The following is a 25,785-nucleotide window of genomic DNA, read 5'->3' on the forward strand; positions in this document are numbered from 1 at the left end:
CATTTTATTTTCGTAGAGTAGGAGAGGAGGCCGGGCGATGACTAAATAATGACCAGGATAACGCAGTTTTATTGCCGCCTCCGTGTTGCGAATATATAAATGAACCCTCGAGGGAGTGTTAAAGACGCCGCCAAAGAACTCCTGTCGAAACAAGTCGGGCTCAGAGAAATGGCGCACTAAACCACCCCATCCGCTCAGACGTCATTTTGCTCTTTGTACGAAACTGCTGTTTGGAACACAAAAAAATAATAAGAATTGTATATTTGTACCAACGAGCCAATTTTCAGCACCAATCGGTGTTGGCTAAATAAACTTTGTTCATAAATTGTACTGTCTTCTGTTTATTGTATTTCAAATACACGTGATGTAAGTTTAAATATTTATTGATTGGATGTTATTTCAAATAGAGATCTATTTGTGTTTTCTACATTAAATATTTTCCTACGTTTAAAGTCAACGCTTTTATATATTTTTTATGTATTAATTAACACGTTTAAACATCAAACTATGGTAAAAACTAGTGAAAACAAGGAAACAAATAGCAAGTGAGTACAAAATTAGTTTATTTTATGTATTTAATTATGCCAGTTGTGTTCACGGCTCCAGTTCAAATTGTGATTTCACGGTGTTAAAATATTAAAACTTTAATTGTATTCGGGCGCCCGACTCCATAGCCGTAAAGAAGTCGAGAGGCGCTCCGTTGATACACTATTAATGCAATTGTTCGAAAACAGCGCGGGGCAATAAAATTTAGCCTTCAGGTAGAATATTCCGCCCCACTTCGCAGCCGTGGCCATAATTTTTCGCATTGCGGATTTCAGGTAAATATATTTCATTACTCCATTTTACGACTAATGAGATTGTTTTAAAGGGCTACAGATTGCATCAAATATTGCAATTATTTATTTAATTAAGATACAGGAAAATTTATATAATTAGCTATTATAGTGAAGTCCTTTTTCAGGATGTTTTTTTTTTTATTTTACTTTATGCTTTTGTATGGAACATCAGTTCTATCATAGTGTTTAAATAAAGGAAAAAATAATAGACATACTTTTAACCCTTGAAAATGTGGATCCTCTTGCGATTTTTTCGAAACAGAGAAGATTCATGCGAGGTACGCTGGTTAAATATGTCCCTGTTGAAATAGTAGGAGCAATGAACTGCACTGCGCGCTCATTTGTTTTGCATGTAGGTACTACCTACTACTACCTACCTGTGTATATACTCTGTGTCAGAGGTAGTAGCTGAACTGCATTCCATTTTCTTAACATCTTCGTTACCTTTCACCTTGCCATCCGTCTAAACTGTAGTAGGACCATCCATATTGATGGAACTGTTAGAATTTTAAATATAGTAATATCATTATTTTACTTTATTTGAGAGTTAGTTGTGTTTACTGCAAACAGTTTTGTTTTCTAGATAGAAAGTGACTTCATGTCTAAAATTGCAGTGAAAAAAGCCTGAAAAAAATATAGGTAAACATATCTCTCTGGATATCGATGATGCAACATCCCACGCTAAAATGTTAGGTATGTGAAAAATATGCAGTTATTCCTAGAAAATACTTTCCTATTGGATAGGTTTTTTCTATTTTTATGTCGAGTCAAAGCTTCAGATTTATGTAGTTCGATTTCAAATGAAAATATGTGTGTTATGTAAATCATTTGTTTGTGTGTTACTCTTTCTTTTGTAAAAAACAAAGATGAATATTTGATTAGTATCCTAATGTTACAGTTACAGGCGGTCAATTACGCTAATAGTTATCAATTATTAGCTACTTCTATTGCTATATTTTATATTAAAATATATTTTTTTCAATATTTCCTTATCTGTGAAAATTACGGATTTATCTTTTACATACCTTGAATAACAAAATCCAATATGGATGATTCTTCCTCAAATAACATTCTACAATTTCCTCAAATTTACAATTCGGTGTCGACTGTAAATCCTTGTAAGCCACTCGTGACTAGAACATAATAATAAAAGGTAGTAACACCCATTAATGTCCACAGCAGCATTCCACTTGACATTATCAGGAAACAAAAGATATTTAATGTCAGTTTCAGAGAGAATCACAGGACACCAGTGTCCGGACATTGTACTCATAATTAATTAGAAGTACTATCATTTGACCATAGGTTGACATTTCGAATACCTACTTTTTATGTCACTTTTTGCGCTATTTTCATTTTATGTATGCTAGTATTTATTTCAAATGTGTTTTATAAAATAAAATAGTCATTATTTACGTATTTATAAGTCACTTTTAATAACCAAAAACAGATTCTGGAAATAATAATTTTATTTAATATTTGTGTAATTAAATTAAAATTTACATTAACTTTACATTGGACGATATAGGTACATTTATTTATTGATACAATAATACTTATTTACAAAAAAGGATAACACTAAATAACACTGTAACGATATACGTCCCATAAAATAATGACTGAAATTACCATAATAACATAAAGTATAATACATTTTCGAATAACGTTTTATCACATTTCTCGTACATATCGTAAAATTTCTATTGCTTTGGCTATATCTTATTTATATCCTGCAAGAGTTCTGCTCTCGTTTGCTGTTTTCAATAAATCTTAAGTAACAATTTTAGAACGTTTATTTCTATATCCGTAAAATCTTTCTTTGGATTTATCTGCTACACTATAATATTAAGTTTTACTCCTGTACTCTTTAAAATTAACTTTGCGGAATTCTTTACTACTATTTTCAAGAAAACTTACTTGAACATTACAAATACAGTTCTATTTTCTTTGTTATTTGCGTTAAAACTACTTTACCTAGGTATATTATCGTATCATACTAAAGCTGGTTTAGTTTTAATCTATAAATTACTAAATTGTGATAATTTGCAATCTCGAGTACAAGAATTCAATGGTATCTGTATCAGTCCATCAGAACTTTGCTAATATTTTCTTAAAAATTCTGACAATATTTTTATCACTTCATAAAAATTTGTTCGTACATTTTTGAGCTACGTCTCCACATTTATACACACACTGTTCCCTTCGTGTCTGTCGGGAGGTAATTCCTGTGCCTCTGCAGGAAAGTCAGGTGAATCATAGTTGTATAATCAGGTGGAACTCATTCACAGTACCAAGTTGTTCTTCGTACTTTCTTGTCTACCAGCCCTAGTCTCTTCACTTCACCTGGGACTCCACGCAGAGAGTTATCTGGAAGGAACAAATTGACAATCAAGCACCATAGGAGAAACACCATGAGAAATAAGAACAGGCACAAGAAGAATTAACTGAGCAAATGAGAAAGCTTAATAGCTACCACCACGGAACAGATATTTCACCACATCCACATTAGACTACAAAACAATATTCATGAAGACACATCCGCAAAAGTATTAGTATAGATATTTTACCGCACAAAAGCGGGTGAGCTATACATGTGTGTGTAAATACGCTTAAGCACACAAACACAATATGCATGTAAGTACATTTAAACAAAGAAGTACATATAGCTCACCCGCTGTCTTATGATAAAACATGTAAGTATATTTGTCAGTTTTTTATTGAAGGTAGGTAAGTCTGCAAAAGCTATTTTCTGGCCAATTCTAGGGCTATAACTAATTAGAGCCGATCGCTTAGGCCGTGCAATAATTCTAGAAACGTCTGATTGAGGCCTAGAGTTCACGATTGAGATAAAATGGCTGATAAGATGTCCGGTATTTTGGATCTCTATTACCTAGATATAACGTAAAAGGTCTATTTGCTTTACGAGAAGAGGAATTTAGGTTTCTGCTTTGGCGACTAAGCTAGCCAAATATATGTCAAAACATACCTTTGCGGTACCTTTAAATGTATAGTCAGCGTGTTTATTAAACATATTATTTGTTTTTATCAGACATTCCTATTGTCTTTCAATATTCATATTGAATGGTTCTTGTTATGCGCGACAAAAATCTATGAAGGCACATGCATGCTTGACCTTTGAAAGCTGTTTATTACGGACTCCGTCGAAAAACAGAGCATTTTGTTCTGCACTTTTTGAGAAAGGACTTTATTTATATTCATACATATAATGTACTAGTTTCCCGTCAATCCACCAAAGCGAAGGCAAAGAAAACGAAAGCTGAACAGATATTAGGTATAATGTTTGGAAGCGTGCCTAAACTTTACTGACCTACAAAGCAATTCATTGGTGCAACTTCACGACAACGAAACCATCTAACAGACCTGCAGCAGAGACGGTTCTCAGTGTGAGTGGTGACATACAGTGTTATTTACAACATAAACAGTGCAATATCCTATGAAAACTACCTACAAAATGTTCCAATGTTTAGATGAGAACAATTCCCATAATAATGACACATTTATAAAAGTCACAACAATCTCACGCGCAGTTGATCGTACCTAGAACTTGCTCACATGCAAAACTATGCAACACGTTGAATATATTAGCTGGATAAGCTGGGTAACAGTTATCCAGTGTCCCATTAATCCATCCTTGATTGCTAATTATTGGCCCTGATAGTCCTGACACACTTAGGTGTTGCGGTAAACAATGCCTTGTGTGTGCTGTCATAGTGACAGGGACATAACATTACTTTGAGTATTCCTTAGTGAATAAGAAACCCTTGAACAGTATAGTCATGTCCATCTGTCTGCTATCCGACAGTCTATCAGTTTGTTCCAGACTTTTTAGGACCAGAGGAATATAAGCGATAGAAAATATTTGAATAGGTCAAAAATAACGTGGTTCTGCGAAGATGTCTCATTTTTACAAGTCTTGAATAGAAATGGGCTCATTAACTTCCGATGTGCAAAAGTCGTTTCTAGACTGGTTTGTATGTTAAAAGGCGTGGTATATTAGGTATACTAACATTTATCATCATTCCGCTCTGATTCCGCTGACTCCTCGCTGTTCATGGACACCATCGATATTCTTTTGTTTCGCTGCTGCAGAAGAAGTTCTGGAAAATAGAAATAACACTCGTATTAAAAGTTATTGATTGAACAGGTGATATGTAAAAAAAAATATTTTTAATATCCTAATTTAACCTAAAATTACCAATAACAATCAAATAAATATTAGACGAGTCAAATAATGTGACAAAACATTAGAATTTACGACGACAACGTTTATAAATTTTTGACTCAAACTTCTTCCAATGAGACACAAATGACATCTCGTTTGTCAAAACAAAGCTAAAGCGATGGTCGCCGTTTAAATAATTTTGATGAATCTTATTCAAATAACTTTTCTTCATCGGTTTGTAATAATAAAAAAATATATTTAAGGAATGAAGGTTGACGAAACAGAACAGGGCCCATACACGATGAACATTATACGTTTCTACAAACATTATTATATTATTATCTACTAACCACAAGCAATAGATTACACGTCGAAGGCATATCTCAGATAATAATTTATTGGTATGTCATGAATTTATAAATGGTGTACCTAAATATATTACTTACCTCGTTAACGAGGCGTTATCAAGCTTAATGTGATAGCAATTTGAGTCATAATTAAAGCATTTAGAAGCCATTATATATTCCCTTAGTGACCAACTTCGCCATTTCACAGAAAGGAAAAATAATACCTACTTAATTATAGACTTTGGACTATTTTATAACACGTGGCCTCTTAGGCCACTATCGGCTTATAAATAGGAATTAAAAGTGGTCTCAACTGTCTATAAAATATCAGGGCATTGCCCTAACACGCGGCCAATACATAAACACATAAAACTTTAATTAGTATCTTTTGACCACAGAACAAGAAGAAACGCAGCTCAACTAGCACAGTTATCGTGTGGTCAGAAATGAGAAATCGATCACAAATTGTTTTCAATCATTACTTTCCGGATCTACCATGATTACCTACGCATCATATTCATAATATACATATATGTCATCATTCTCCTATCCTTATCCCAATTTCATTTCGGTTTGCGCAACATTCTTCTTCCATACTCTTACATCAGCCGTCATCTCACAGAAACATTATTTCTTGGGATCTTCCACATATTCCTTCCATCGTTTCTTTAGTCTATCCACATTCATGCTCAATAATAATGATGTCGATATATTAGTGACAATTTCAGATTGATTATAAAGTACCTACGAGTACTATCACCGACACACCTGCCTGAGTTAGCGATACTGATAACAGTGCAGATAAACCCAACGATTCCACGAAACCATTTATAGCGCATTCAGTATATAATGATAGTTACACCAGTAACAATACTCCGTCAATAGATATTGGCTAAGAACGATTGCTTATCGTCTGAATTGACGCCATTGATGAGTCGATGATCCGCTTACTTCAATATACGGTATTCATTAGTGAAGAATTCAAGTTTTTTGGATAACTGCCATATCAACTAATGAGTATCAGTTGATATAAGCATTTATTTATGATTTAGATTGAAGGTAAAGGAAAATAATACATATTAATGCAACGCCATTGGACTTGACAACACGAAACCTTTATATCGATCAGATATAGGTATTATGTTTTAAATAAGCATAACAGAAATCTAGAAAATAGTGTGGTATCCAATAATGTACGTCGTGTACTATAAACTTTCCACGATGAAGGCAGTAATTCAATAGAATTTTAAAACTGTCGCAGTATCGGTAGTTAATGCACGAACAAAGTATCCACCACGAACTGTGAGAACCGATATTGTTGTTAAACCAAAATTCAATAATAGCGGACATCGGCCGGCAGCGGCAGCTCAAACTACGTTATCATACAATAAACTGAACTGTTCAACAATAATAGAACTCGATCGAACGCCCGTCACCTCCGCCGATAGTTTAGATAATGTTCACGTAATGACGCAAAATGAACTCCGACAATAAAACGCCACTGTCTCGGTCACAACATACATGATCCGCATATACATCAGGTCGGCAGCTCCGACTCAATGCTAGATCGCAATAGACAAAAGCCCATTGTGCATTTGAGGAAATAGCAATTGTCGCTAAATAGCTCCGAGTAACAAAGAAACGCGTTACCAGAAAGATTTAAACACCAGTTTACGCTTATCGGTGTAATCTCAGCGAGAAATGTGGCATTGTAACAGCGAGAGTTCAAAACGATCGTACTTTCGTCGCAGCATTCCCTTGTGATACTCCTATCTAATTATCCGTAAGGAAAGGTTGCTCAAGTCAGATAATACAGACGTTCTTCAAAGAGGAATAAAGAATACCAAGATAAGGATCGTAGGAACGTGTGAAACGTGTTGTTAAGTGTACAACCGATACTTAATTTTGTTTTGCGCAAACGAGCAAACAGAGCGATCGTTGCATATTCGTTTGCATTTACAAAACAACGGCGGCGTCAAAGAAAAACGTCGAGTTCCTGGCGTTCCCACAGACGAGACGCAACACACTGCACATGCAACTTGCCAACGAGTGTCCAATAAAAAACTGTGTCGTCGACCCCGCGTGCGTCAGCCTGTGATAAAGAGCCCTGCTCCTTCCGTCACGTATAATACGGGGAGCAGATGACGATCAATTAAAAAGTTTGTTCGCATTAACTATGCGGGAATTAGTTTGGTCTGGTGTGCGTGCCACATGGACTCAAAGAAAGTCTTTGTGAGAAATGGCCTCTTGCTGTTAATGTTACAATCTTCTTTTATTTATCTAATGGCTGACTGTTTAGTAGTCATGATGACAAGTAGAATCGGTTCAATACAAGATACATAAATGTTCTATCAATTGATATTACATTTATAACTTATGTTTAAACATCATGTGGAATTATCATGTACATGATGAAGAGTCGGGTTGTCGAACTAATAAAAATAACGTTCTTTGGTCGTTAATTTAGAGCTAGTTTAAATAACTAATAACTGTGGTAGATAAAAATACTTTCTACTGATTGAAGCATTAAGGATGTGAATGTTTATACATAAAACAATAAAACGATCATACGCAACGGTGATATAAGTCCATCGAGTTAGGACGGACTCGCTATGTCACACCCTGCTGCGTTGCATAACGCTACACTCATCATTGCAAAGTTTACTATTGAACGTGTTTTGTTTTCGCGACAAACTCCTATAGTTTACAATAAGGAACTACAGAGACAACTACAATATTTACGAGTAGTCGTAAACACATCATGACGAAACCAAAGAAAATAAACTACGCTAGTGCATTTTCATACCAAACAACGTAGTGTAATCAGACATAAATATAATTTGAATGTTATTGCTCATCACACAATAGCGGGTGCTTAAAATTGCATCATTAGTCAGTGCATTGTTTCAGCGCTGCGCCCTTATCAACGTGCGCTGATATTGATGTTCGCGTATCGTTGCTAATCGACGAACAACATCTACATTTTAACCAATGCTGATAAATTGCCCCAAAACAATGCCACGCTATCTAGATGGCTACGATATTTCAGCCATATTATTGTAAGTGTTGATACAGATAAAGTACGGCCTAGTTTTGCGGTACTTGATTGTATGAGCCTCGGTGAAAATATTTCTATAACAACCTTCATACGTGAGCCTCAGAGCGGTGGGCAAAGCTATACCATGGATCCATGACCAGTTTAACTAATGGTAACTGGTCGTGCACTTGCAATACAAACACAACCAGTTCTTTCATTCATGTGCCGAGGTTATAATATCCAAGCGAAACCAGATTCACACAGTATGCCTTATAATGTTATGAGTGCAACGACGTTTGCCGCTGGGTGTTTCACTGGTTCGAGAACACCCAGATACTGAGTCTATTGACTCCCCTTAACTTATATCCACTAGGTATACCCTTAATTATCGCTGCTTTTATGGAAGCTGGTGCTGCATTAACGAAATAATTCGAGCTAATAGAAAGATGTTTAGAAATAATGAAAGCTATTACCTTTCTTCTGCATAGCTTGCTCCCACAGTAGCGAGGTGATGCCCTCGACCCACGCGTTCCGTATCGCTGGGTCGTGCGTCTCCAACTTGTATGACTTCAAGTTCCTCTTCTTGTACCAGATCGTGAACTTGTGCTGATCATGCTCCTTGGCCGTTATGCCCAAGTCGTCCACCGGTATGTCGTCCTTGTATATAAAGTACTCCACTCTGGGTTGCTGGAAAATATCAAAAGGATCTTTTAGTATAATAGATAAGTAAGTAGTTACTTCTTAACTCATAGTTCCTTAATTAGGTTTGTCTCTAAACCCAAATAAAATGTGATCATTAACAGACCACTACCACTACACTAAAAATTAATTGCCAACATAAAACCAAACTGGGTATGAAAAACACAAAAGGACACCGAAATTGGAATTCTCACAGCTCGGGCTGCATTAAATATTTTATTTTCAAACTCGTTTTATTCAAATTCAAACTAATATCAAGATCAGAATATCAATGTCAAGTTTGTTTTCATATAAAATGTAAATCGGAGTCATTGGTTCGTTGGACAAAAGGTCACATTAGCTTTGGTTGAATTTAGCGATATCAAGTATTTATGGTTATATTTGTATGATGCGTACAATGGGACGGTCTCCCAGTATTACGTATTTCCTGTGCCGTCAAACAGCTGAAATCGACGATGCGTGGTAAATTAGTCGTTCCGTAGCATTGGCAAGGTCATTTAACTCTCACCACTACAATTGCTATTGTGTACAAACTTTACAAAAATATCTTCATACTATTTGTTTTTGCGCGTCCAATGTACACTTTTGTTTCAGAGTCGTCAGCAAGTCAATGACAATGACCGCATAGGTACTCATTCATAATGTCATGGTCTTGTAACACGCGTTATACTTGAATTTAGTAGAGAATCTCAGCTTTCTTTAACGTTATTTCGACGCAGAGATAAGTCTAAAATATTTAAGTAGTTGCTCAGAATACAATCCTTTGTTATGTTAACTTGAAGACACTCGACGATGATACAAACTTGTGAGTATCAAACTATGAAGCAGTACGCGAAATGTGAATGATGGAATACAGATAATTCCGTCGGCGACGACGCCACTGCGTCGCGTCTGCGTAATAAACACTTCGTAAGTTCCGACGCACAATATCTCATTATGATGCAAGTTAAGTGGCAGCGAATGGTACCAAATTAAAAGAATAAAGAAAAAAATAACTGCTTGTAAAACAGACTGAAACGAGCAATTGTGAATGTAAACCTCTTTAGTTTTCGTCTTGAAATTCGCCGCGTTCGAGTCAATATTCGGCGAGTCATCTTTCTTTCAAACGTCACCCCTTGACTGATTTCTAAACGGCTTCAAAGGCGTCTTGGGTTAAGTTGAAGTATTGAATAAAGCGCTTTCAACGTTAGTGTAAAGGAATTTGATTCTGCCAATACTTGAATTTATTGTTTTAGCGAATCTCGACGAAAATATCTTTAAAAAGCGCTGTTTTATAATACGTACAAACCAAGTAGGTACGTATAAAGCCAAGAGTTGTTTTTCTAAGGATAGACAGGACAACAATCTGTTTAGTCTTGTCTTGTTTATATGGAGTTTCATTTTCTCATAATAAGCACTAAGCACTTGTAGCAAAACTTACAAGAAATATTGACGTCAATAGGCAATCTAGAAATCAAAGGTTAATTCCCTTAATCTTTGATGGAGCGGATACTACACTTCGACTTGGTCTTAGTCATTACGATATGGAAATAAATATGTACTTAGTCACACCCTCTATTTGCCGCAAAACACAGTGAAATCAAAAAAGTGGTGGAAAAGCAAATAAAATGTCTGAAACGATACAAAATACAGTTCGTCATGAAATAGTTACCTTATCATATCAGTGGACAGTGGGCAGACTGGAGTAATTATAATAATTTTATTGTTACATTGATAAACCGTGACTCATAAATTATGATTCATCCGAACTTTGTTTTATTTAGTCTAAATATTATTTAATTTATCTGTCTACACCAAGAAATAATTATATTGTAAGCCCCTGTTATTTTTAACATTCATACAAATTAAAAGTTAATGTGTTACTTTGTCTGTTAGTAAACTAATCAGGGTCAATATTCAATCATTTTTTTAAAATACGATTGCTGATTCAATGAAAGTACCGTCCATTGTAGTTCTCATAACAAGGTTCATGTAATTATCTTTGTACCAAAGGAATATCGGCTCATTGTTGTCAATTGACTGAGTCTAATATCAATATTGATTCAATCAATTAATTATCATTTGTTTTTAGAACTACTTCAGGGTCACTTAATTTCAAATATTTATTCTTTGACAACCAGTGCTTAAAGTGTACCTCTATCCATTTTTTGCAAAAATCATAGTTCGAGTAAAAACCTATTAAATAATTAATTATCTTTCAGCATTCCACTATATAAAGTATGAAGGCGTTATATAATAATCTCTGTTGTAAGCAAACATTATTTTTTTGCCAAAAATATAGGTCAAGTAGATATGATTAACTCTGAACCTTTAGATAACTTACTACCTTCAGACATAAATTGCTGATAGTTTTGTTATTAGAATTTACGTCTAGAATTCTACCAACATTTCACATCAAACATCGACAAACAAAAAAAAAGAAAATCTTTGAAAAACAAAGCAAACAACTCATGAAAACTAAAACTACACGTAAATAATATCGGAATAAATTCAATTGAAAACATCTAAAACTTTCCCGTTGATATGAGAAAAGTACAAGCATTATCAATTTTATTTTGAAACTGTTGTTTTGAAACTTAGTTTTTGTCTGCACCGAGTCGATTGTTTAATCTGAAATCCAATCGCAAAAAGTGCAATTGACGTTGCACAACGAATGCGTGGAGAACTGAGTGCATTGCTAATTACTCGTAACTGTACTTTGTTTGTTTACTGATAATTTGAGCGTCACTATCCGGAAGTTGTATGCATATCGCGTATTTACTTTAAAGGATTGACAAAATATTGACATTGTTATCGAAAAACCGTTTTTGTTTCGACGTTTTGTTACAATTTAAACTAACAATGCTAAACTACAATGAATCCCTGAGGTTATATTGAGAGTAATTTCCACATACGACGTTTATTAATTAGCATATACGTCCATCAGAAGTCTATATCGTAATTTACGATGCCTGCAAAGTTTTCTCTAGACAAGAGTGTCCATCAATAACGCTAGACGTGTTTTCTAGCACAAAGCCAAGCAATATTATGAAATGAATTAACCACTTAATTACTTCACTCAAAATTGACCTATTGGTAAGTATTAATTGATTCCTTGTAGAGCAATTTTAATGTTGCCACATTTACATAACCGTTAAGGCTAATTACCTTGGCATTTATTGTACAACTAGCCTTTGCCCGCGACTTCGTTCTCATTGAATAGTGACTTCCGGCATATTTTTGGTTTGACCAATAGATGGCGCTATATGTCCGGAATATTTTTTTTTTTTAAATAAAAACTATCCTATGTCCTTTCTCAAGTTCCAAACTATGTCTGTACCAAATTTCACACAAATCGGTTCAGTAATTTAGGCGTGAAGAAAAGACAGACAGACAGACAGACAGACAGAGTTACTTTCACATTTATAATATTAGTTAGGATACGTTTTCAGACTGAGTCTTATTTCTGGGATTTTGTTATAATTAAGAAAGTATTAGTGAAGGTAGGTAATATCAACTAATTAACCTATTACCTACTTAAAACTTATAAATGTTGGGCTACCACTACCCTAATGACTTTTGTTCTGACGCAAATACCTATAGGTGAAATAATCATAATATCAAATAAACAGTTAAACAGGCTCCAAATAGTTTACTAAAAATAATACCATATTATTATTTGTGTCTAATATTTATATGCAGACAGACGTGTACCTATGTGGCACGCTCACGTAGAACACAGAATACACTGACCTTTCTATACACAATAGTGATGAGCACGAGTTTGTCGAAGAGGAATATCCTCATTAGCTGTCTGCGACGGCGCGCCGTGTCCATCGCGTAGAACTCGTTCTGTCGGAGCAGCCGGCCCTGGTTCAGCAGGTTCAAATATACCTGCAACAGAGACGATCGATACTGTCCCATTCAAATAAAGCCTACCCGACGCAAATAGCCCCGAATGCAACCCATTTGTAACAGATCAAGCCTTCTAGGGAATAACAGGGTCAACGTCACCAAAATTATCTGCTCAACCAATTTAGTATTCACCATTCCATCAATATTAACTGCAGGCTTAATATAGAACCTATGACGGCATGTTATTTTAACACAGCTAGGTATTATGAATTTATAGTATAATATTATGCCCCCATTTATTTACCTAGTTCATGCTGTTATCAGAAAGTGAAAGCGTTTAAATAAAAATAAACTTCAGCCAGTTGTATAGCTTATACTTCGTAAAAAGATGTCTCAATGATTTTCATTATCATCCAGCGTACTTATATTTAAGATAAGTAAAGATAAAATGCGAGATAATGAACATTGTCCAACGCCTGTGGCAAACAACGTGTGTACCATATGACTAACAAGATTACTGCAGGTACCTATTATTTACTTATATCTTACTAAGATTTTTTATATCAACATTTCAGTTATCGACGATAATGATTTACATGTCTCTATTAATAAACCAAGAAGTTTTACCTCGTTTAAAACAATGTTTCACTTACCGGACAGTCGGTAATGTTCTCCAATGCCATGATTTCATCGACGGCTGTCAGAACACATTCAACCATAGTTTTCGCGAGCTTCAAACTTTCCAGCGGAGTTTCATCGCTGTCTGAAGACTCTCCATTGCTGCCGCCAGTCTCGTCACTGTCCACGCTCAATTTGGATATCCTCGAGTCAGACTCACACCTCTCATTTTCATAATTCGTATAAGTTTTCACTAAATCCGCCAAGAACAACTTGTATCTTGGTATCCTTTGCACTGGTTCCAAAAGGTAACTTGAGAGATCTAGCCGATCACCTAATTCTAATTGTATGCCCTGAAACATAAAAATTTTACGTAAATCAACTAAAAAGTAATTCGATAGAGCTATAGATGTTTGTTAAATTATGTTTAGTTAACACTTATAAGTTATAGCCTTTCACCGGCTTTCATGCGTAATTTGGGTCGAATGATATGTGATCGCGATCGAGGTGTGGGATAACTGGAGCAGAATTTCATCCGAGCAAGTAGACTGAGAAGGTTCACAGGAGGGAAATGGCGCGCGACAATTATAATAATAAAATACAAACTTTCACTCAACTTAGACTTTTATGCCTCGACGTTTAGCTTTTTGGTCAAAGAAAAAAGTTACATTATGAAAATTCTTGGTTGAAAAATAAGCTTACGATTCTAGAACATTCGCTCACTTTGCGCGGAGAGAATTAAATTCATCTGTATAATTAATGAGTGTTTATTCGTAACGGAGTATTATTTTTTTAACGTTGGCGGAGTAATGTCTATGAATGTGCAAGTATAACGGTAGCGGCAACAGTTAGGCGGTTGTCTAACATGGTAGGCCATCCAGCACACCGTACATTGAACAGAAATGAGGAAATAGCGCTGGACGTCCATTGACCATCGTGATGCGTGCATGCGGCCAACCGATAATGCTTCAATCGGTTTTTTACGGTAATACATACCACCTACTCAATAGCTACGGCATACATAAATCATACCGGCCCACTATGTTAAAATTGAAATAACTATGAGTTCATTTAAAAAATTATAATTGTTTATCGTACTTGTGTGTAAGAAGGCTAAAGATTTTTTTTTTTTCATGAACTGGGAAGCCCCATGTAAAACGAAGATAATGTTCATAATATCCTGAAAATATGTGATTCCCCATTGTATTTGAACAAACAACAAAATAATAAAGAAAAATAACAAAATATGAAACTCACCTGGAAAAACTGTTTATGTTCAAATACTAGTCTCGTCGCTCTCTTATTATTCCTAGAATACATTACGTACATATTGAACCTCTTTTCCTGCAAATAGAAAAAAAAAACGTGATCATTGAATAAATCTGCTCTTAGCTGCATTGTTTGTATTACATTCGGTTCGATCACATCACGTACAGTGACCGCTGCCATTATTTTTGATTACCGACTGTACATATTGGTATAGAGAGAAATTCCAGTACTTTCTCCGAAAACAATCGAAGTCTAAAACTATCACAGAGCAAAGGTTAATGTAGCGAGAAGTTGAGTTACTGTGAAGAATTGCTTAACACGTTGATAGATATCGTAAGTCCATTTAAATAAGGCCCGTCGTTAGTTAGAGATGCCGCGTTCTAGTCATTTCTATGAATCAAAACTGTGAAGAAAGAAGATCTTATTACGGCGGTGGAGTGTAAAGGCATAGAATCACGCGCTCCACCAGTCCGTGACACCAATGTTTTTATAATGATTTGCTCCTAATCGGTCATTACGCTGACTATTTACTCTAGTTAGGAGGGATAATTATAACGGGGTGACCATTGACGGCATTTTGTCGGTATAAAAATAGATGGCTATTAAAAATACGAATGTAATCGCGTATTGACGCGTTCAAGCGGATAAGGCAAATTATGACCAAACTAAAAATATGTATGTTCATAAAACGAAAACAGGATAATCATTACGATCACCACATGGCATTTGCATGGCGAAATGGACGTGTTCCAACTTTTTTAAATCAACAGACCTAAAAAATTTAATTTCTTTTGTAGGGTATTAAGGAATTAAAAGACAAACAATATCTACTTACGAATCTCCTAAAACACTGTCCCAATTTCCTGAGATCATTTTCGCAGTCTCTTAAAGCCGGCAGGAACTCTTCAGAGTGAAACCTGAATATCCTTTCGATGTTGCCAAAGATTTCTGGCTCCAGTCCTCTGAAGGTGGGAGATAGTTCGGGTTTCCTCATGTTCGGAATATAGTCTTCAACGACATGCCTTAACCTTTCCACGTAGACGTTTTCTGTATGTACCAGCTCATTCACTCTTTCTGTCAGCCGTCTGTAAACAAACAATGACGTTACTCAGGATTGAGGACTTCGTGGTCAATTATGGCTTTTGTCAACAAACATTTGTTCAAAGTTAAACAGCAACGAAGGGACAATCAATAAAACAATGACTTAATTCAGTATTGACACCCTATTGTTATTATTTTTGTTATATCCAACCAACATTCAACTTGATATAGGTATGATACTCTAAACACACATGATTATGGGGATTATAATTCATTCTGTATAGAGTGAAATCCCTGAATGACATTCGATGTTATGTTTTTTTTTATTATTTAATCTGCATCCCATTTATTTGTAATCCGGTGTACGACATAGGGTGATAATAAAATGGTATAATCTTTATTCATTGCATAATGTTATGTTTTTTATTATGCAAAAATACCTAAATAGGTACTCTACTCTGGCTGTGTTTCCTGTTAATACTAAATTACTACCATAAACAGAGATATTTCGTTATCTTTAGTATACTTACATCGACGAGTTCAACTCATCATAAATACGGTGTAAGTCTTATCATATTGTGTAATTTAAATATTCAATACTGTGACTGTACTCTTTAAATAAAAAACTGTTTACATTGCCAAAAATACTACGCATTATGCAAAAAGGTTTTCTTTTGTTAGAATGTACGGTATTCCCCAGATAAACACGCTTCTATGAATGCACAATACAAGGTACAAGCGATTCTAAAATTATATTTATCACGCTTTATCAAACAGGTCAAGATTGTTCCACTGTCTAAGGACTTGGGGATATTTAGTGCAAATGATAAAATTTATCACTTCCTACATTATGAGTTCGAACAGCTACTGACGGCTGTCATTGAAACAATTAGTAACAATCGAAATGCTTAAGCAATAATATGCTACACGATTTCATAATGTTGCCTTGAAGTTTTCAGAATAGAAATTGTATTACATGTTTCAAACGTCTTTTTTTTCCTATATTATCCTAGAAGTTCTACAAATCGTCGTTCGTCTTAAATTATTGATCCTTTTTGCAATTTTACTTTCAGTAGCGTAATTTATTATAAAACGACACATCTGTCAATCAATATCCTACTCTTCATCTTGACAGTTATATAATTAACATTACTTTCCATGTTTTCGCTTTTCACTTTGTTTAGTTACAAAAAAAATATTTTCAATAGGTAGAAAATAATATGATATCTAAAATCATTTAGATCCCTGAGCTACATTGTGGGATTTTACCTATGAAACCCATCGGGTATTCCTGCTGCCCCAAATATGGATAAAGGTCACAACTACTACTGATACCGTTAGTAAATACGTGACCTCAGTTTAAACCCAGTTCAAAGAGTAAGTACATAGTGATAAATAAAGTATACATATCACTATTACACATTAAGAACTTAAGACAAATATTTAACCAGTCTAAATAGACATCTTCCGTCGCTAAAATGTAATAGCAAATAGTGAATTGCTAAGTCACTCGCAAAAAGATCGCTAGTAAGATTTTTTACCACTTTTTTAAAGTTCAGTTTAGTATGAATGATGAATCTGAATGTTTAAATAAATACAGGTTGTAAATTATGCAATACATCCATTTTACAAACGTATTCGTAAGTGGTAGGTGACTGGCTATCTGTCAAAATTAAGAAGCTATCAAGGTCCTTAGGTATGATTGATTTCGAAATAAAAATATACAAGTGATAACGAACTCGTACACACATTGCATTGCAACATAGGTTCTTGTTATTTAAATCTTTAAACTGCTGAAAGAATTTTGTCACAGGAAGCTTCAGTTTTAGTACTATATTCATTTTAATCTATATTTATCAAGGTGAGAATAATAAAACATTATCTATTTTTACACAAATCGGTTATACATTTTTCCTTGTATTATCGTTCCATTCGATACATACTCAATTATTGCGATGGTCGATGGTCACTGCGGCTTGTTGAAATTGTTTAGCAATGTTTTATACACAATATTTAGATCTGGCAAGTATGCAAAGATCGCTCTGTTGTTCTTAAAAAAGAAACAAATTGTTTAAATGCTCGCTTGAGAAGCAGAATCAGGTATTTGTTTTGTCAATAGAAATGATAGATTCTAAACTTGAAATTCTGAGCATTTTGTTTATTGCTTTTGAATTTAGAATACTCCAATTTCAAAAATAGTTTGTCAATTCATCATCCTCCGAGCCCTTTTTCCCAACTATAGTTCGGCCATTCAGAGAATGCGTTCCTGACACGTCGCGATTGAACTGACGACGTAACTTTGCAATGGCGTTGCAGTTACGATAAAAATATTTTTGCTGGTTGTTTACCGTTTTAACAATTGAGGAGCATTAAAACAACATTATTATATCAATAATCAATGAATGTTATTACGTCGTCAGTTCAATCGCGACGTGTCAGGAACGCATTCTCTGAATGGCCGAACTATAGGTATGTTGGGGTCGGCCTGTCAATTATTGACTTAAATATATTGTGGGTAAATCGATGACCTTTGTCATTAGTTACAAAGATAATTGACGATTCGTAATGACAATGACGTTTGCATTAGTGCATTATCTTATTTAGACTTGGCTGCGTTTTAAGAGTGATTCAAGAAAAACATATATGGCCTTACTACAAAAACTTTAACGCCTGTTTTACACCTGTCTAAAAAAATAGTGGCTCCAAAATGAACCATATGTCAACGTCATAATTTGTCATTTTTTTAGACAAGGCTTAAACTGACGTTAAAAAGTTTTTGTGGTAAGACGACTACAGTTTATTTTGCACGATGACAATTGTTATGTTCTTCAAAACCGTGTTTTTTTCAATATAAGACTATAATTTTGTCAGCCAGTTTTTTTTTTCATTATTCTTGTGTAATAATGATAAACATTATTAGCTTGATTTTTTTATAGGTATTATAATATTAATATTTACAAATCCAGATTCAGTAGGAGTAAATACAGATCGAGATATTTAAATCGGTTATCATAATTTCCTCGTTTAATCTTTTTTTAATCCATTTATCAAGAACGGACATATTTTGGCACCTATGACTAATTGGTCGATCTAGTTTTCTTATCAGACATGTAATAGAAGATGGAAAAATGGTGTGGAGAATCCACATTTGGTAATGACGTAATCGTCACTTGTTTGAATCAAACGTCATCGAAGCGATCGTCAATATTGGCGAAAGTGACGTATGAGTCACTGATTTCTCCACGTTGTAAACCAAACGTGTTAACATCGTACTTATAACGTGCACGTAAAAATCGAATAACCTTCTAATTTTATCAGTTACATGAACAATATATAAATAGAAATAAAGATATGTATTTTGGAAGGGACCTTGATATTTTTCCGCTATTTAAAGTAAGTCGAGAGATATAAATGTAATAACTGAGAATCGTATCTGTATTCTTTATACGTAAATAGTGTACAAAACGTAAATACCGGAGCAACCTTGGCATCCACGCCGACGCCTGCGCAGCTATATAAAACACACGTTGTGACGTCACAAGCCTGCCAAATTAGCTGATGATGAATATTTAATGGTATGAATTCTTTACTGATCGTCTTTTCTTTCTATTTTGGAGGAAACGTAACACATTTTATATATTCATAAGGTACGTCATGTTATTATAGTTTTTTTATAGGTAAATGTCATGTCAGTCAGTACGTAATAATTCGCTCACCATCCATAGTTTTATGGTAATGAACCAAAATCACAGATACGTACTAAAAAAACTAACTGGAGTAGATACCTATATAGTTAGACTGAAAAAATATTCTGACAGAACAGAAAGGAAGTAAGGCATTAGAAAAAGAAAGTTGCAGTGGACAGGCCTCGCTGCATTTTCATTGTGAAAATAAGGAAGAAGGTCGTTGATCCTTATCATCATAGAGTAGATCGCCAAGCCGAGGAACTACCAGATTTAAATAAAGAACATTGATTGCCATAATAAAAAATAGAAGACAGTCTTAGTACGGGTAATGAACCACTCTATACTTAAAATCATGGTAAAACGTAATAATAATAACCAAGAAAAATAAGTATTTTGCAGTTGCAAAATAATCCCTATACTTCTAATATAAATAAGATGACAGACAGCTATTATTTCGGAGGCATATTGCTAACACTCAATTACATTATAGTTCGGCCATTCAGAGAATGCGTTCCTGACACGTCGCGATTGAACTGACGACGTAACTTTGCAATGGCGTTGCAGTTACGATAAAAATATTTTTGCTGGTTGTTTACCGTTTTAACAATTGAGGAGCATTAAAACAACATTATTATATCAATAATCAATGAATGTTATTACGTCGTCAGTTCAATCGCGACGTGTCAGGAACGCATTCTCTGAATGGCCGAACTATAGTGGTGGGTACGATATTCCACGAAAAATTGTACCTTATCTCGAAAATATTAGTCAATGAAATCACATGTAATCTAATATGTGCCTGATAGGGGTTTAGCTATAATTTCTACGCATTAAATATCGTTGGACTATCACAGGATAAAGTGAGTGGGACGAAAAACTGAACTAGGCTATATGTCACAGAAAGTACAAGTATGTTACTTAGTCCATCAGAGGTATCTTTTTGAGTTGCTGCGGGTTGTTCGAAAGAGTTACCGCGGCCCTGGCACATAAAAGGCCTACGACGGAACATGACGGTTTTTAGTCAGTAAGAGTCTGACACTCCCTCACCGCTGCTAACCCACAGCCGGAGGGGTCATTTGATGATTTTTGACGTCGTTAAAAAAAAGGTATCTTTTTGAGTTAGGCATATTCCTTCACACTTCGGTACTAGAAAAAGGTTTCCCAAGAACGTCAACAAACAGATATAATTGATAGATATTGAGGCATAAGAAGCCTTGTAAGTCACTGCTAAATATAGATGGTATGTTATGATTTCCGTAGCAAAACTTTTAGAACAAGGTCTGGCACAAATATATCAGGTATCAATTCTATTGAGACAAGGGAACAGAGACTGCAAATATGACACATCACCTACTTACCTACTAAAAAACATATTATTCTTTATATTGAAATGAAAATTTAAGCTTTAATACTGGAAATATATGTATTTATGGGAAACCTGACAATATTTAGCTCGACCTTCAGATTAAAACAGTTCCGGTCAGAACTCCAAAATACATATTATAACATGCTACAATTATAAACAGTATCTCTGCAAACTCGTATATACTTACTATTTACTTTGCTCAGGAATATATGTACATAGTTTTCACGTTAACAAGTTTTCACACGTGTAAAATGACTATCATTGGCTTCCGGTACCCATAGAACCTCGAGATAAGGTTCGGCTATCGCAGCAGATACTTAAGCATATATATGACAAAACACTTTATCATATAATATTTATTTTAGTAATATTTTATCACTGAAAACTATGGAAAAAGAAGACTCGTCGCATAAGCATTTAATAGGTCCATACTTTTTTCTCTTTATATTTTAAGGAACAATAGGTCCATATTTATAAAGCCTTACTACTGAATAATTAGTAAGTATCATACACAAGTGCTTCCAAGCTGGAAGATGGAGAAATTCATAGACTTAATTACCTTCCAATTCAAACTAGCGAAAAGTACCTCACCTCATTTAAAATAGTACATACCTAGTTTTTTAACATAGTTGAAAGCCAAATAATTTGCGATAATTTCATAATATATAGTTATTTTACTAGCTTGCAAATGGATTATCTAGTACAGGTATATTACGTTGATCAGGTTACCGAACTAAATAAGCAACCATAAGTTCCAAGCGTTGGTAGTCATTATTTTGTCAAAATGAAAACATATTCGATATCAATTGAATCCTTTGATTGTATCTCGTTTCTTTTCAAAGGCAAATACTGCTATAAATAGTCTATTTTATATCGTGAATCGATTATTATGTCCTCAATTTTCATGTTTACAAATGAGCAGCCAGTTCTTTCGATTCAATTTCGTTGCCAGCTGTATTTGGGTAGTCGTGAATGAAAACAATGGCAAAATTCATTAAAAGCCAGTGACAAACACGAGTCACTGCCCTGTGACACCAAACTCTGTACTATTTAATTACTACAAATGAGATTAGTGAAAATATTGCTTACATCTTAGTTAATTTTGAAAAAGCAATTTAAAAACAAATTCTCTCATTCTAATTACAAACATACTACCAACGAGAATACATTCTATAATTTACTCACACGTAAAATGTTAATCTCCAATGAGAATCATATTTAAATTACTGTGTTTATAAACAGTTGCACCGTTTCGGTAGCAGTTATGATTCCGATAGGTACCTTGCCAACTCATAGGCACGTAACATAATCATATAACGAATTAGTAAACGCGACACCCGTCAATCGTTTGTGTTACATCATCGATAAGACGTAAACATACTTTGTATATTAGTACTAATAATAGAATTATTTTACAAAGCAACGTTAAGGAAAAACTCAAGGTTTAAGAAAGGATACTATATATTTAAGTTGATATGTTGCAGTGTAAACAATCTTGATACCTACTTCTCAAAGTATCTTTTTTGTTCATCAGTTTTCTTCAATTCAATGTGAAATTGTACACATTGTATTACCTACGATTTTTACGTTTACAGATACAAATCTTTGGGAAAACGACAGATCTACGTATTTTAATTAGAAAATGGAACATAGAATTTACATTTGTAAGTGAAGGCAGCCTTTTGTAACACAATAGCGTTAACGCTCGCCATGAGCAAAATTAAAACTAAACGGTGAAAGTCACAGAGAACTGTAAATTGATAATATTGATTTTGTTACACACCATTCATGAAATCGATGGCTATGAAACTAAAATTCTCTTTTTTCAGCCGAGTTTATGTAATCAGTGTTAGCGTGAATAATATTGGCTCTATATTTAAGTAGGTATTTCACAGTTAATAAACCAGAGTTTCTTAAAGTAGAAAAGTTGTTCATTGGTCAAGATTCAGCGTAGTTCATACATAAACGTGCCTATCGATAGTAAAAAGTACTGAGCAAATAAAGCCTTTGACATAAAATTAATAATTTTACGATTCCAAAAGCGACCGAATGACATCAACTTAATTAAAGCAGCGTAGACAGAAAGCCGTTACTAATTACAATAGCAAAATAATCAGAAATGCTTAACGCAAGAACAACATGGAGTGACCTTGCCACCTACGTTGACGACTATTTATCATGCAATTTATGCTTCAAGAATCTTCGCGAATCACCAACAAAAATAGATCAATAATAATTCACTTTTTATGAACGGTATTATTGGAAGACTATAAATTAACTGTCAGGTTATCTTTTATTGCTGTGACATAACTCTAACAATCATAAATGAATGTGTTCTTATCGAATAGAATCGAATTTTTGGTTTTTTTGCATAAGCCCCGCAGTAATTACGTGTGATTAATCTACTTTAGATCTCCTAGCGATGTATTGAAATGTTTCTATGGCAATGAATGAATCTAAATCTCATCAACGGCTACTGGTGGTAAGTAGCTACGCATATAAGCCACCTGCCCACTTGCCTCGCACCATATGAATAAACATCAAGGTGAAACCTCATACAGTACTCATAGTATATGTACTAGTTTGTATGCAGTAAGCATTCTTATTCATTTTTATGTGTAAATTATTGTAATTACACCGTAATAAGCAACTACCAAAGAAATATAACTGTGCATACAACCAATTATTAATTTATCAAAACGTGAGTTTGGCTAAAACAAAGACGCACTAACGATACCTACACGCACTTAAAGGAAAACGATATCTTATCATTTTGTGACAAAGCCAGCTAGCGATATCGCAAATATTTTCCTCGATATCTTGAAAAAACTCGAGTGACCTCACCTGCGATATTTCTCCTTTTTCGATTCCACCGGCATCAATACCGGTTCGGTAGACTTGGAAATACACCATTCGTTCACTGCACTCACAGTAAGAAACTCTGAGTCCGGTGCGTGGCACACCTCAGAGCCGAACTCGTCCGAAGACACTGTAATACTATCGTACTTCTGGTACGGAACCATGTCGAAAGACGAAATCGATTTAATACTAACATTGTCATAATTCACACGATCACCATAGTCACCCGAAGAAACCGAGGCATCGTCACCTCTTTCACTTTGTTCATCACTATTTTCTTCATTTATCAAAGTATCCGTAGAATGATCGTTTGACAAGGTTTCCAGTCTACCGTCGTCTTGGTTGAGTACATATTCTTTTCCATTACTTAAATTATCGCTTGAATCGCTGCTATCAGAGCTTTCATTTTCTGATGATTCTTCTATTTGATGACTAGTTATTTCTTCCTCATTATCGGATGGATCGGATCGTTTGAGTCTGAGCAACTTTTCCAAATCACTTTGCTTAACCCCATATGACCAATGCCTTTCCCCGGGATGTCCTTGACCTGCTGTCGATTTTCTCCTAATGACAGGCGGTTGTCGTGAACGTCTTGTGACAACAGGAGACGAGGACGGCGTAGTAAAGGAATACCGTCTTTCCTTAAACGTGATGTCCTCAGCAACGGGCGATTTCCTTTCCGGAGAGGGGGCTTCATCTTCCTCATCGTCTTTAAATTGATCCGGAGGTGGTGGGGCAGGTCTATGGGGTACAAGTATGTCTCCTGGTTTTCTATCAGAGATAAAACCTGATGAACTGGATTCATAACTATGTTCTGAAGCATTAGATAAAATAGAATTCACTGATACGTTTGAGTTTCTGTCCTGAGACTTTGTCACTGGGCACAAATGTTGAAAATGGGATTGAATCGGATTAACTACACTTGTTAAACTTCCCAAAGGTGATTTGCACTTTTCCAACGATTCTCTAGAGCCACCGAAAGGATTTAAGTTGGTCCTTTCGAAACGGAGAATCATGTCTTTAACACTGGATCTGTCCTTTCTGATGATAACGCTGTCTTCGTCGGAAGCATTTCCCGACGACGATTGCAGCTCGTAGTCGAGCTGGGTGTAGCAGTCCTCCTGTGTCATGGCGTGATGCAGGCACTCACAAGGTTACACAAGCCGCGGGCACGGGTAAGCAGGCTCATATCAAACCGTCCGCGCAGCGCAGCTCCGACACGCGCGCGCTTCTGATAACCAAACACGACTGACAGCGGCGCGCGCGCCACACCGCGCACCGCTTTCATAAAACACCACTACATACAGCACAGACGGCCAGCTGGAAACGGAACGCGCAGTTCTACTTACACTGGACGAATTTTAATCTACTGTAGAAAATTATCTTTGTTTAGTTCTTTTGCGTCAAATCATAAGCATTAAAAATGCCCAAACATTACAATACTACTAGTGTTTAAATTGCTGCGGCTAAATCAATAAGAGCCCGCGTTTCATAGACAGACTTTAGTAGAATAAAATAAATTAAGAAATAATTCAAACTAAAGATAACAATAAAATTATCTTGACAGTTCCATTTCTCTTTCTTTTTGTATTGTAATTTAGGAAGCCATTTTATTTTCGTTTAACTAATGGATCAAAATCACTTGTAACAGAACTTTGTTTATCTTATATCTGTTGTTATTGTCTGATTGCCAACTGACTACAACAATAAGCAATCGTCTGGGTTACTAAACCCCGTTGTGCTAGATCGTATTAATTAAGGTTTTGAGCCTCAAGCCAAGGTTATTTACTGCAGCCGCCTACAATTTCAACAAGTAGCCTACATTTAATTTAATTAAAAACCTGTCAGTGTATAAACACTTACGACGGCATTTTAAGGACTCAATTAGTTATTGCGCTGAATGAGTCGTATGCTAACTCATTTAGTAATACGATTATTTTTTATCAAATGGTTCAGACTCATATCCACATAGCGTGCTTCAGCATGCTACCTGCTTCCGAAGCATGA

The 25,785-nt window shown here is 35.1% G+C and overlaps 1 protein-coding gene across 2 annotated transcripts; it reads right to left on the reverse strand.

Annotated features, from left to right (window-relative positions):
• Positions 1-2,250: 2,250 nt before the first annotated feature.
• LOC124646028 (FYVE, RhoGEF and PH domain-containing protein 3-like) lies at positions 2,251-25,036 on the reverse strand. Of its 2 annotated transcripts, XM_047186045.1 has the most exons (9): positions 23,764-25,036; positions 15,662-15,911; positions 14,815-14,901; positions 13,593-13,910; positions 12,838-12,978; positions 8,880-9,093; positions 4,868-4,957; positions 4,168-4,220; positions 2,251-3,206 (listed from the first exon to the last, which is right to left on the reverse strand). In XM_047186045.1, exons 1-8 carry the CDS (start codon positions 24,906-24,908, stop codon positions 4,180-4,182), a joined length of 2,286 nt encoding a protein of 761 aa, XP_047042001.1. In that variant the 5' UTR covers positions 24,909-25,036; the 3' UTR covers positions 2,251-3,206; positions 4,168-4,179. The 2 variants fall into 2 exon arrangements, with proteins under 2 accessions (XP_047042001.1, XP_047042000.1); XM_047186044.1 differs by lacking the exon at positions 4,168-4,220.
• Between the last annotated feature and the right edge of the window lie 749 nt (positions 25,037-25,785).

This window comes from Helicoverpa zea, chromosome 3 (genome assembly GCF_022581195.2).
Source record: "Helicoverpa zea isolate HzStark_Cry1AcR chromosome 3, ilHelZeax1.1, whole genome shotgun sequence".
NCBI lineage: Eukaryota > Metazoa > Arthropoda > Insecta > Lepidoptera > Noctuidae > Helicoverpa > Helicoverpa zea.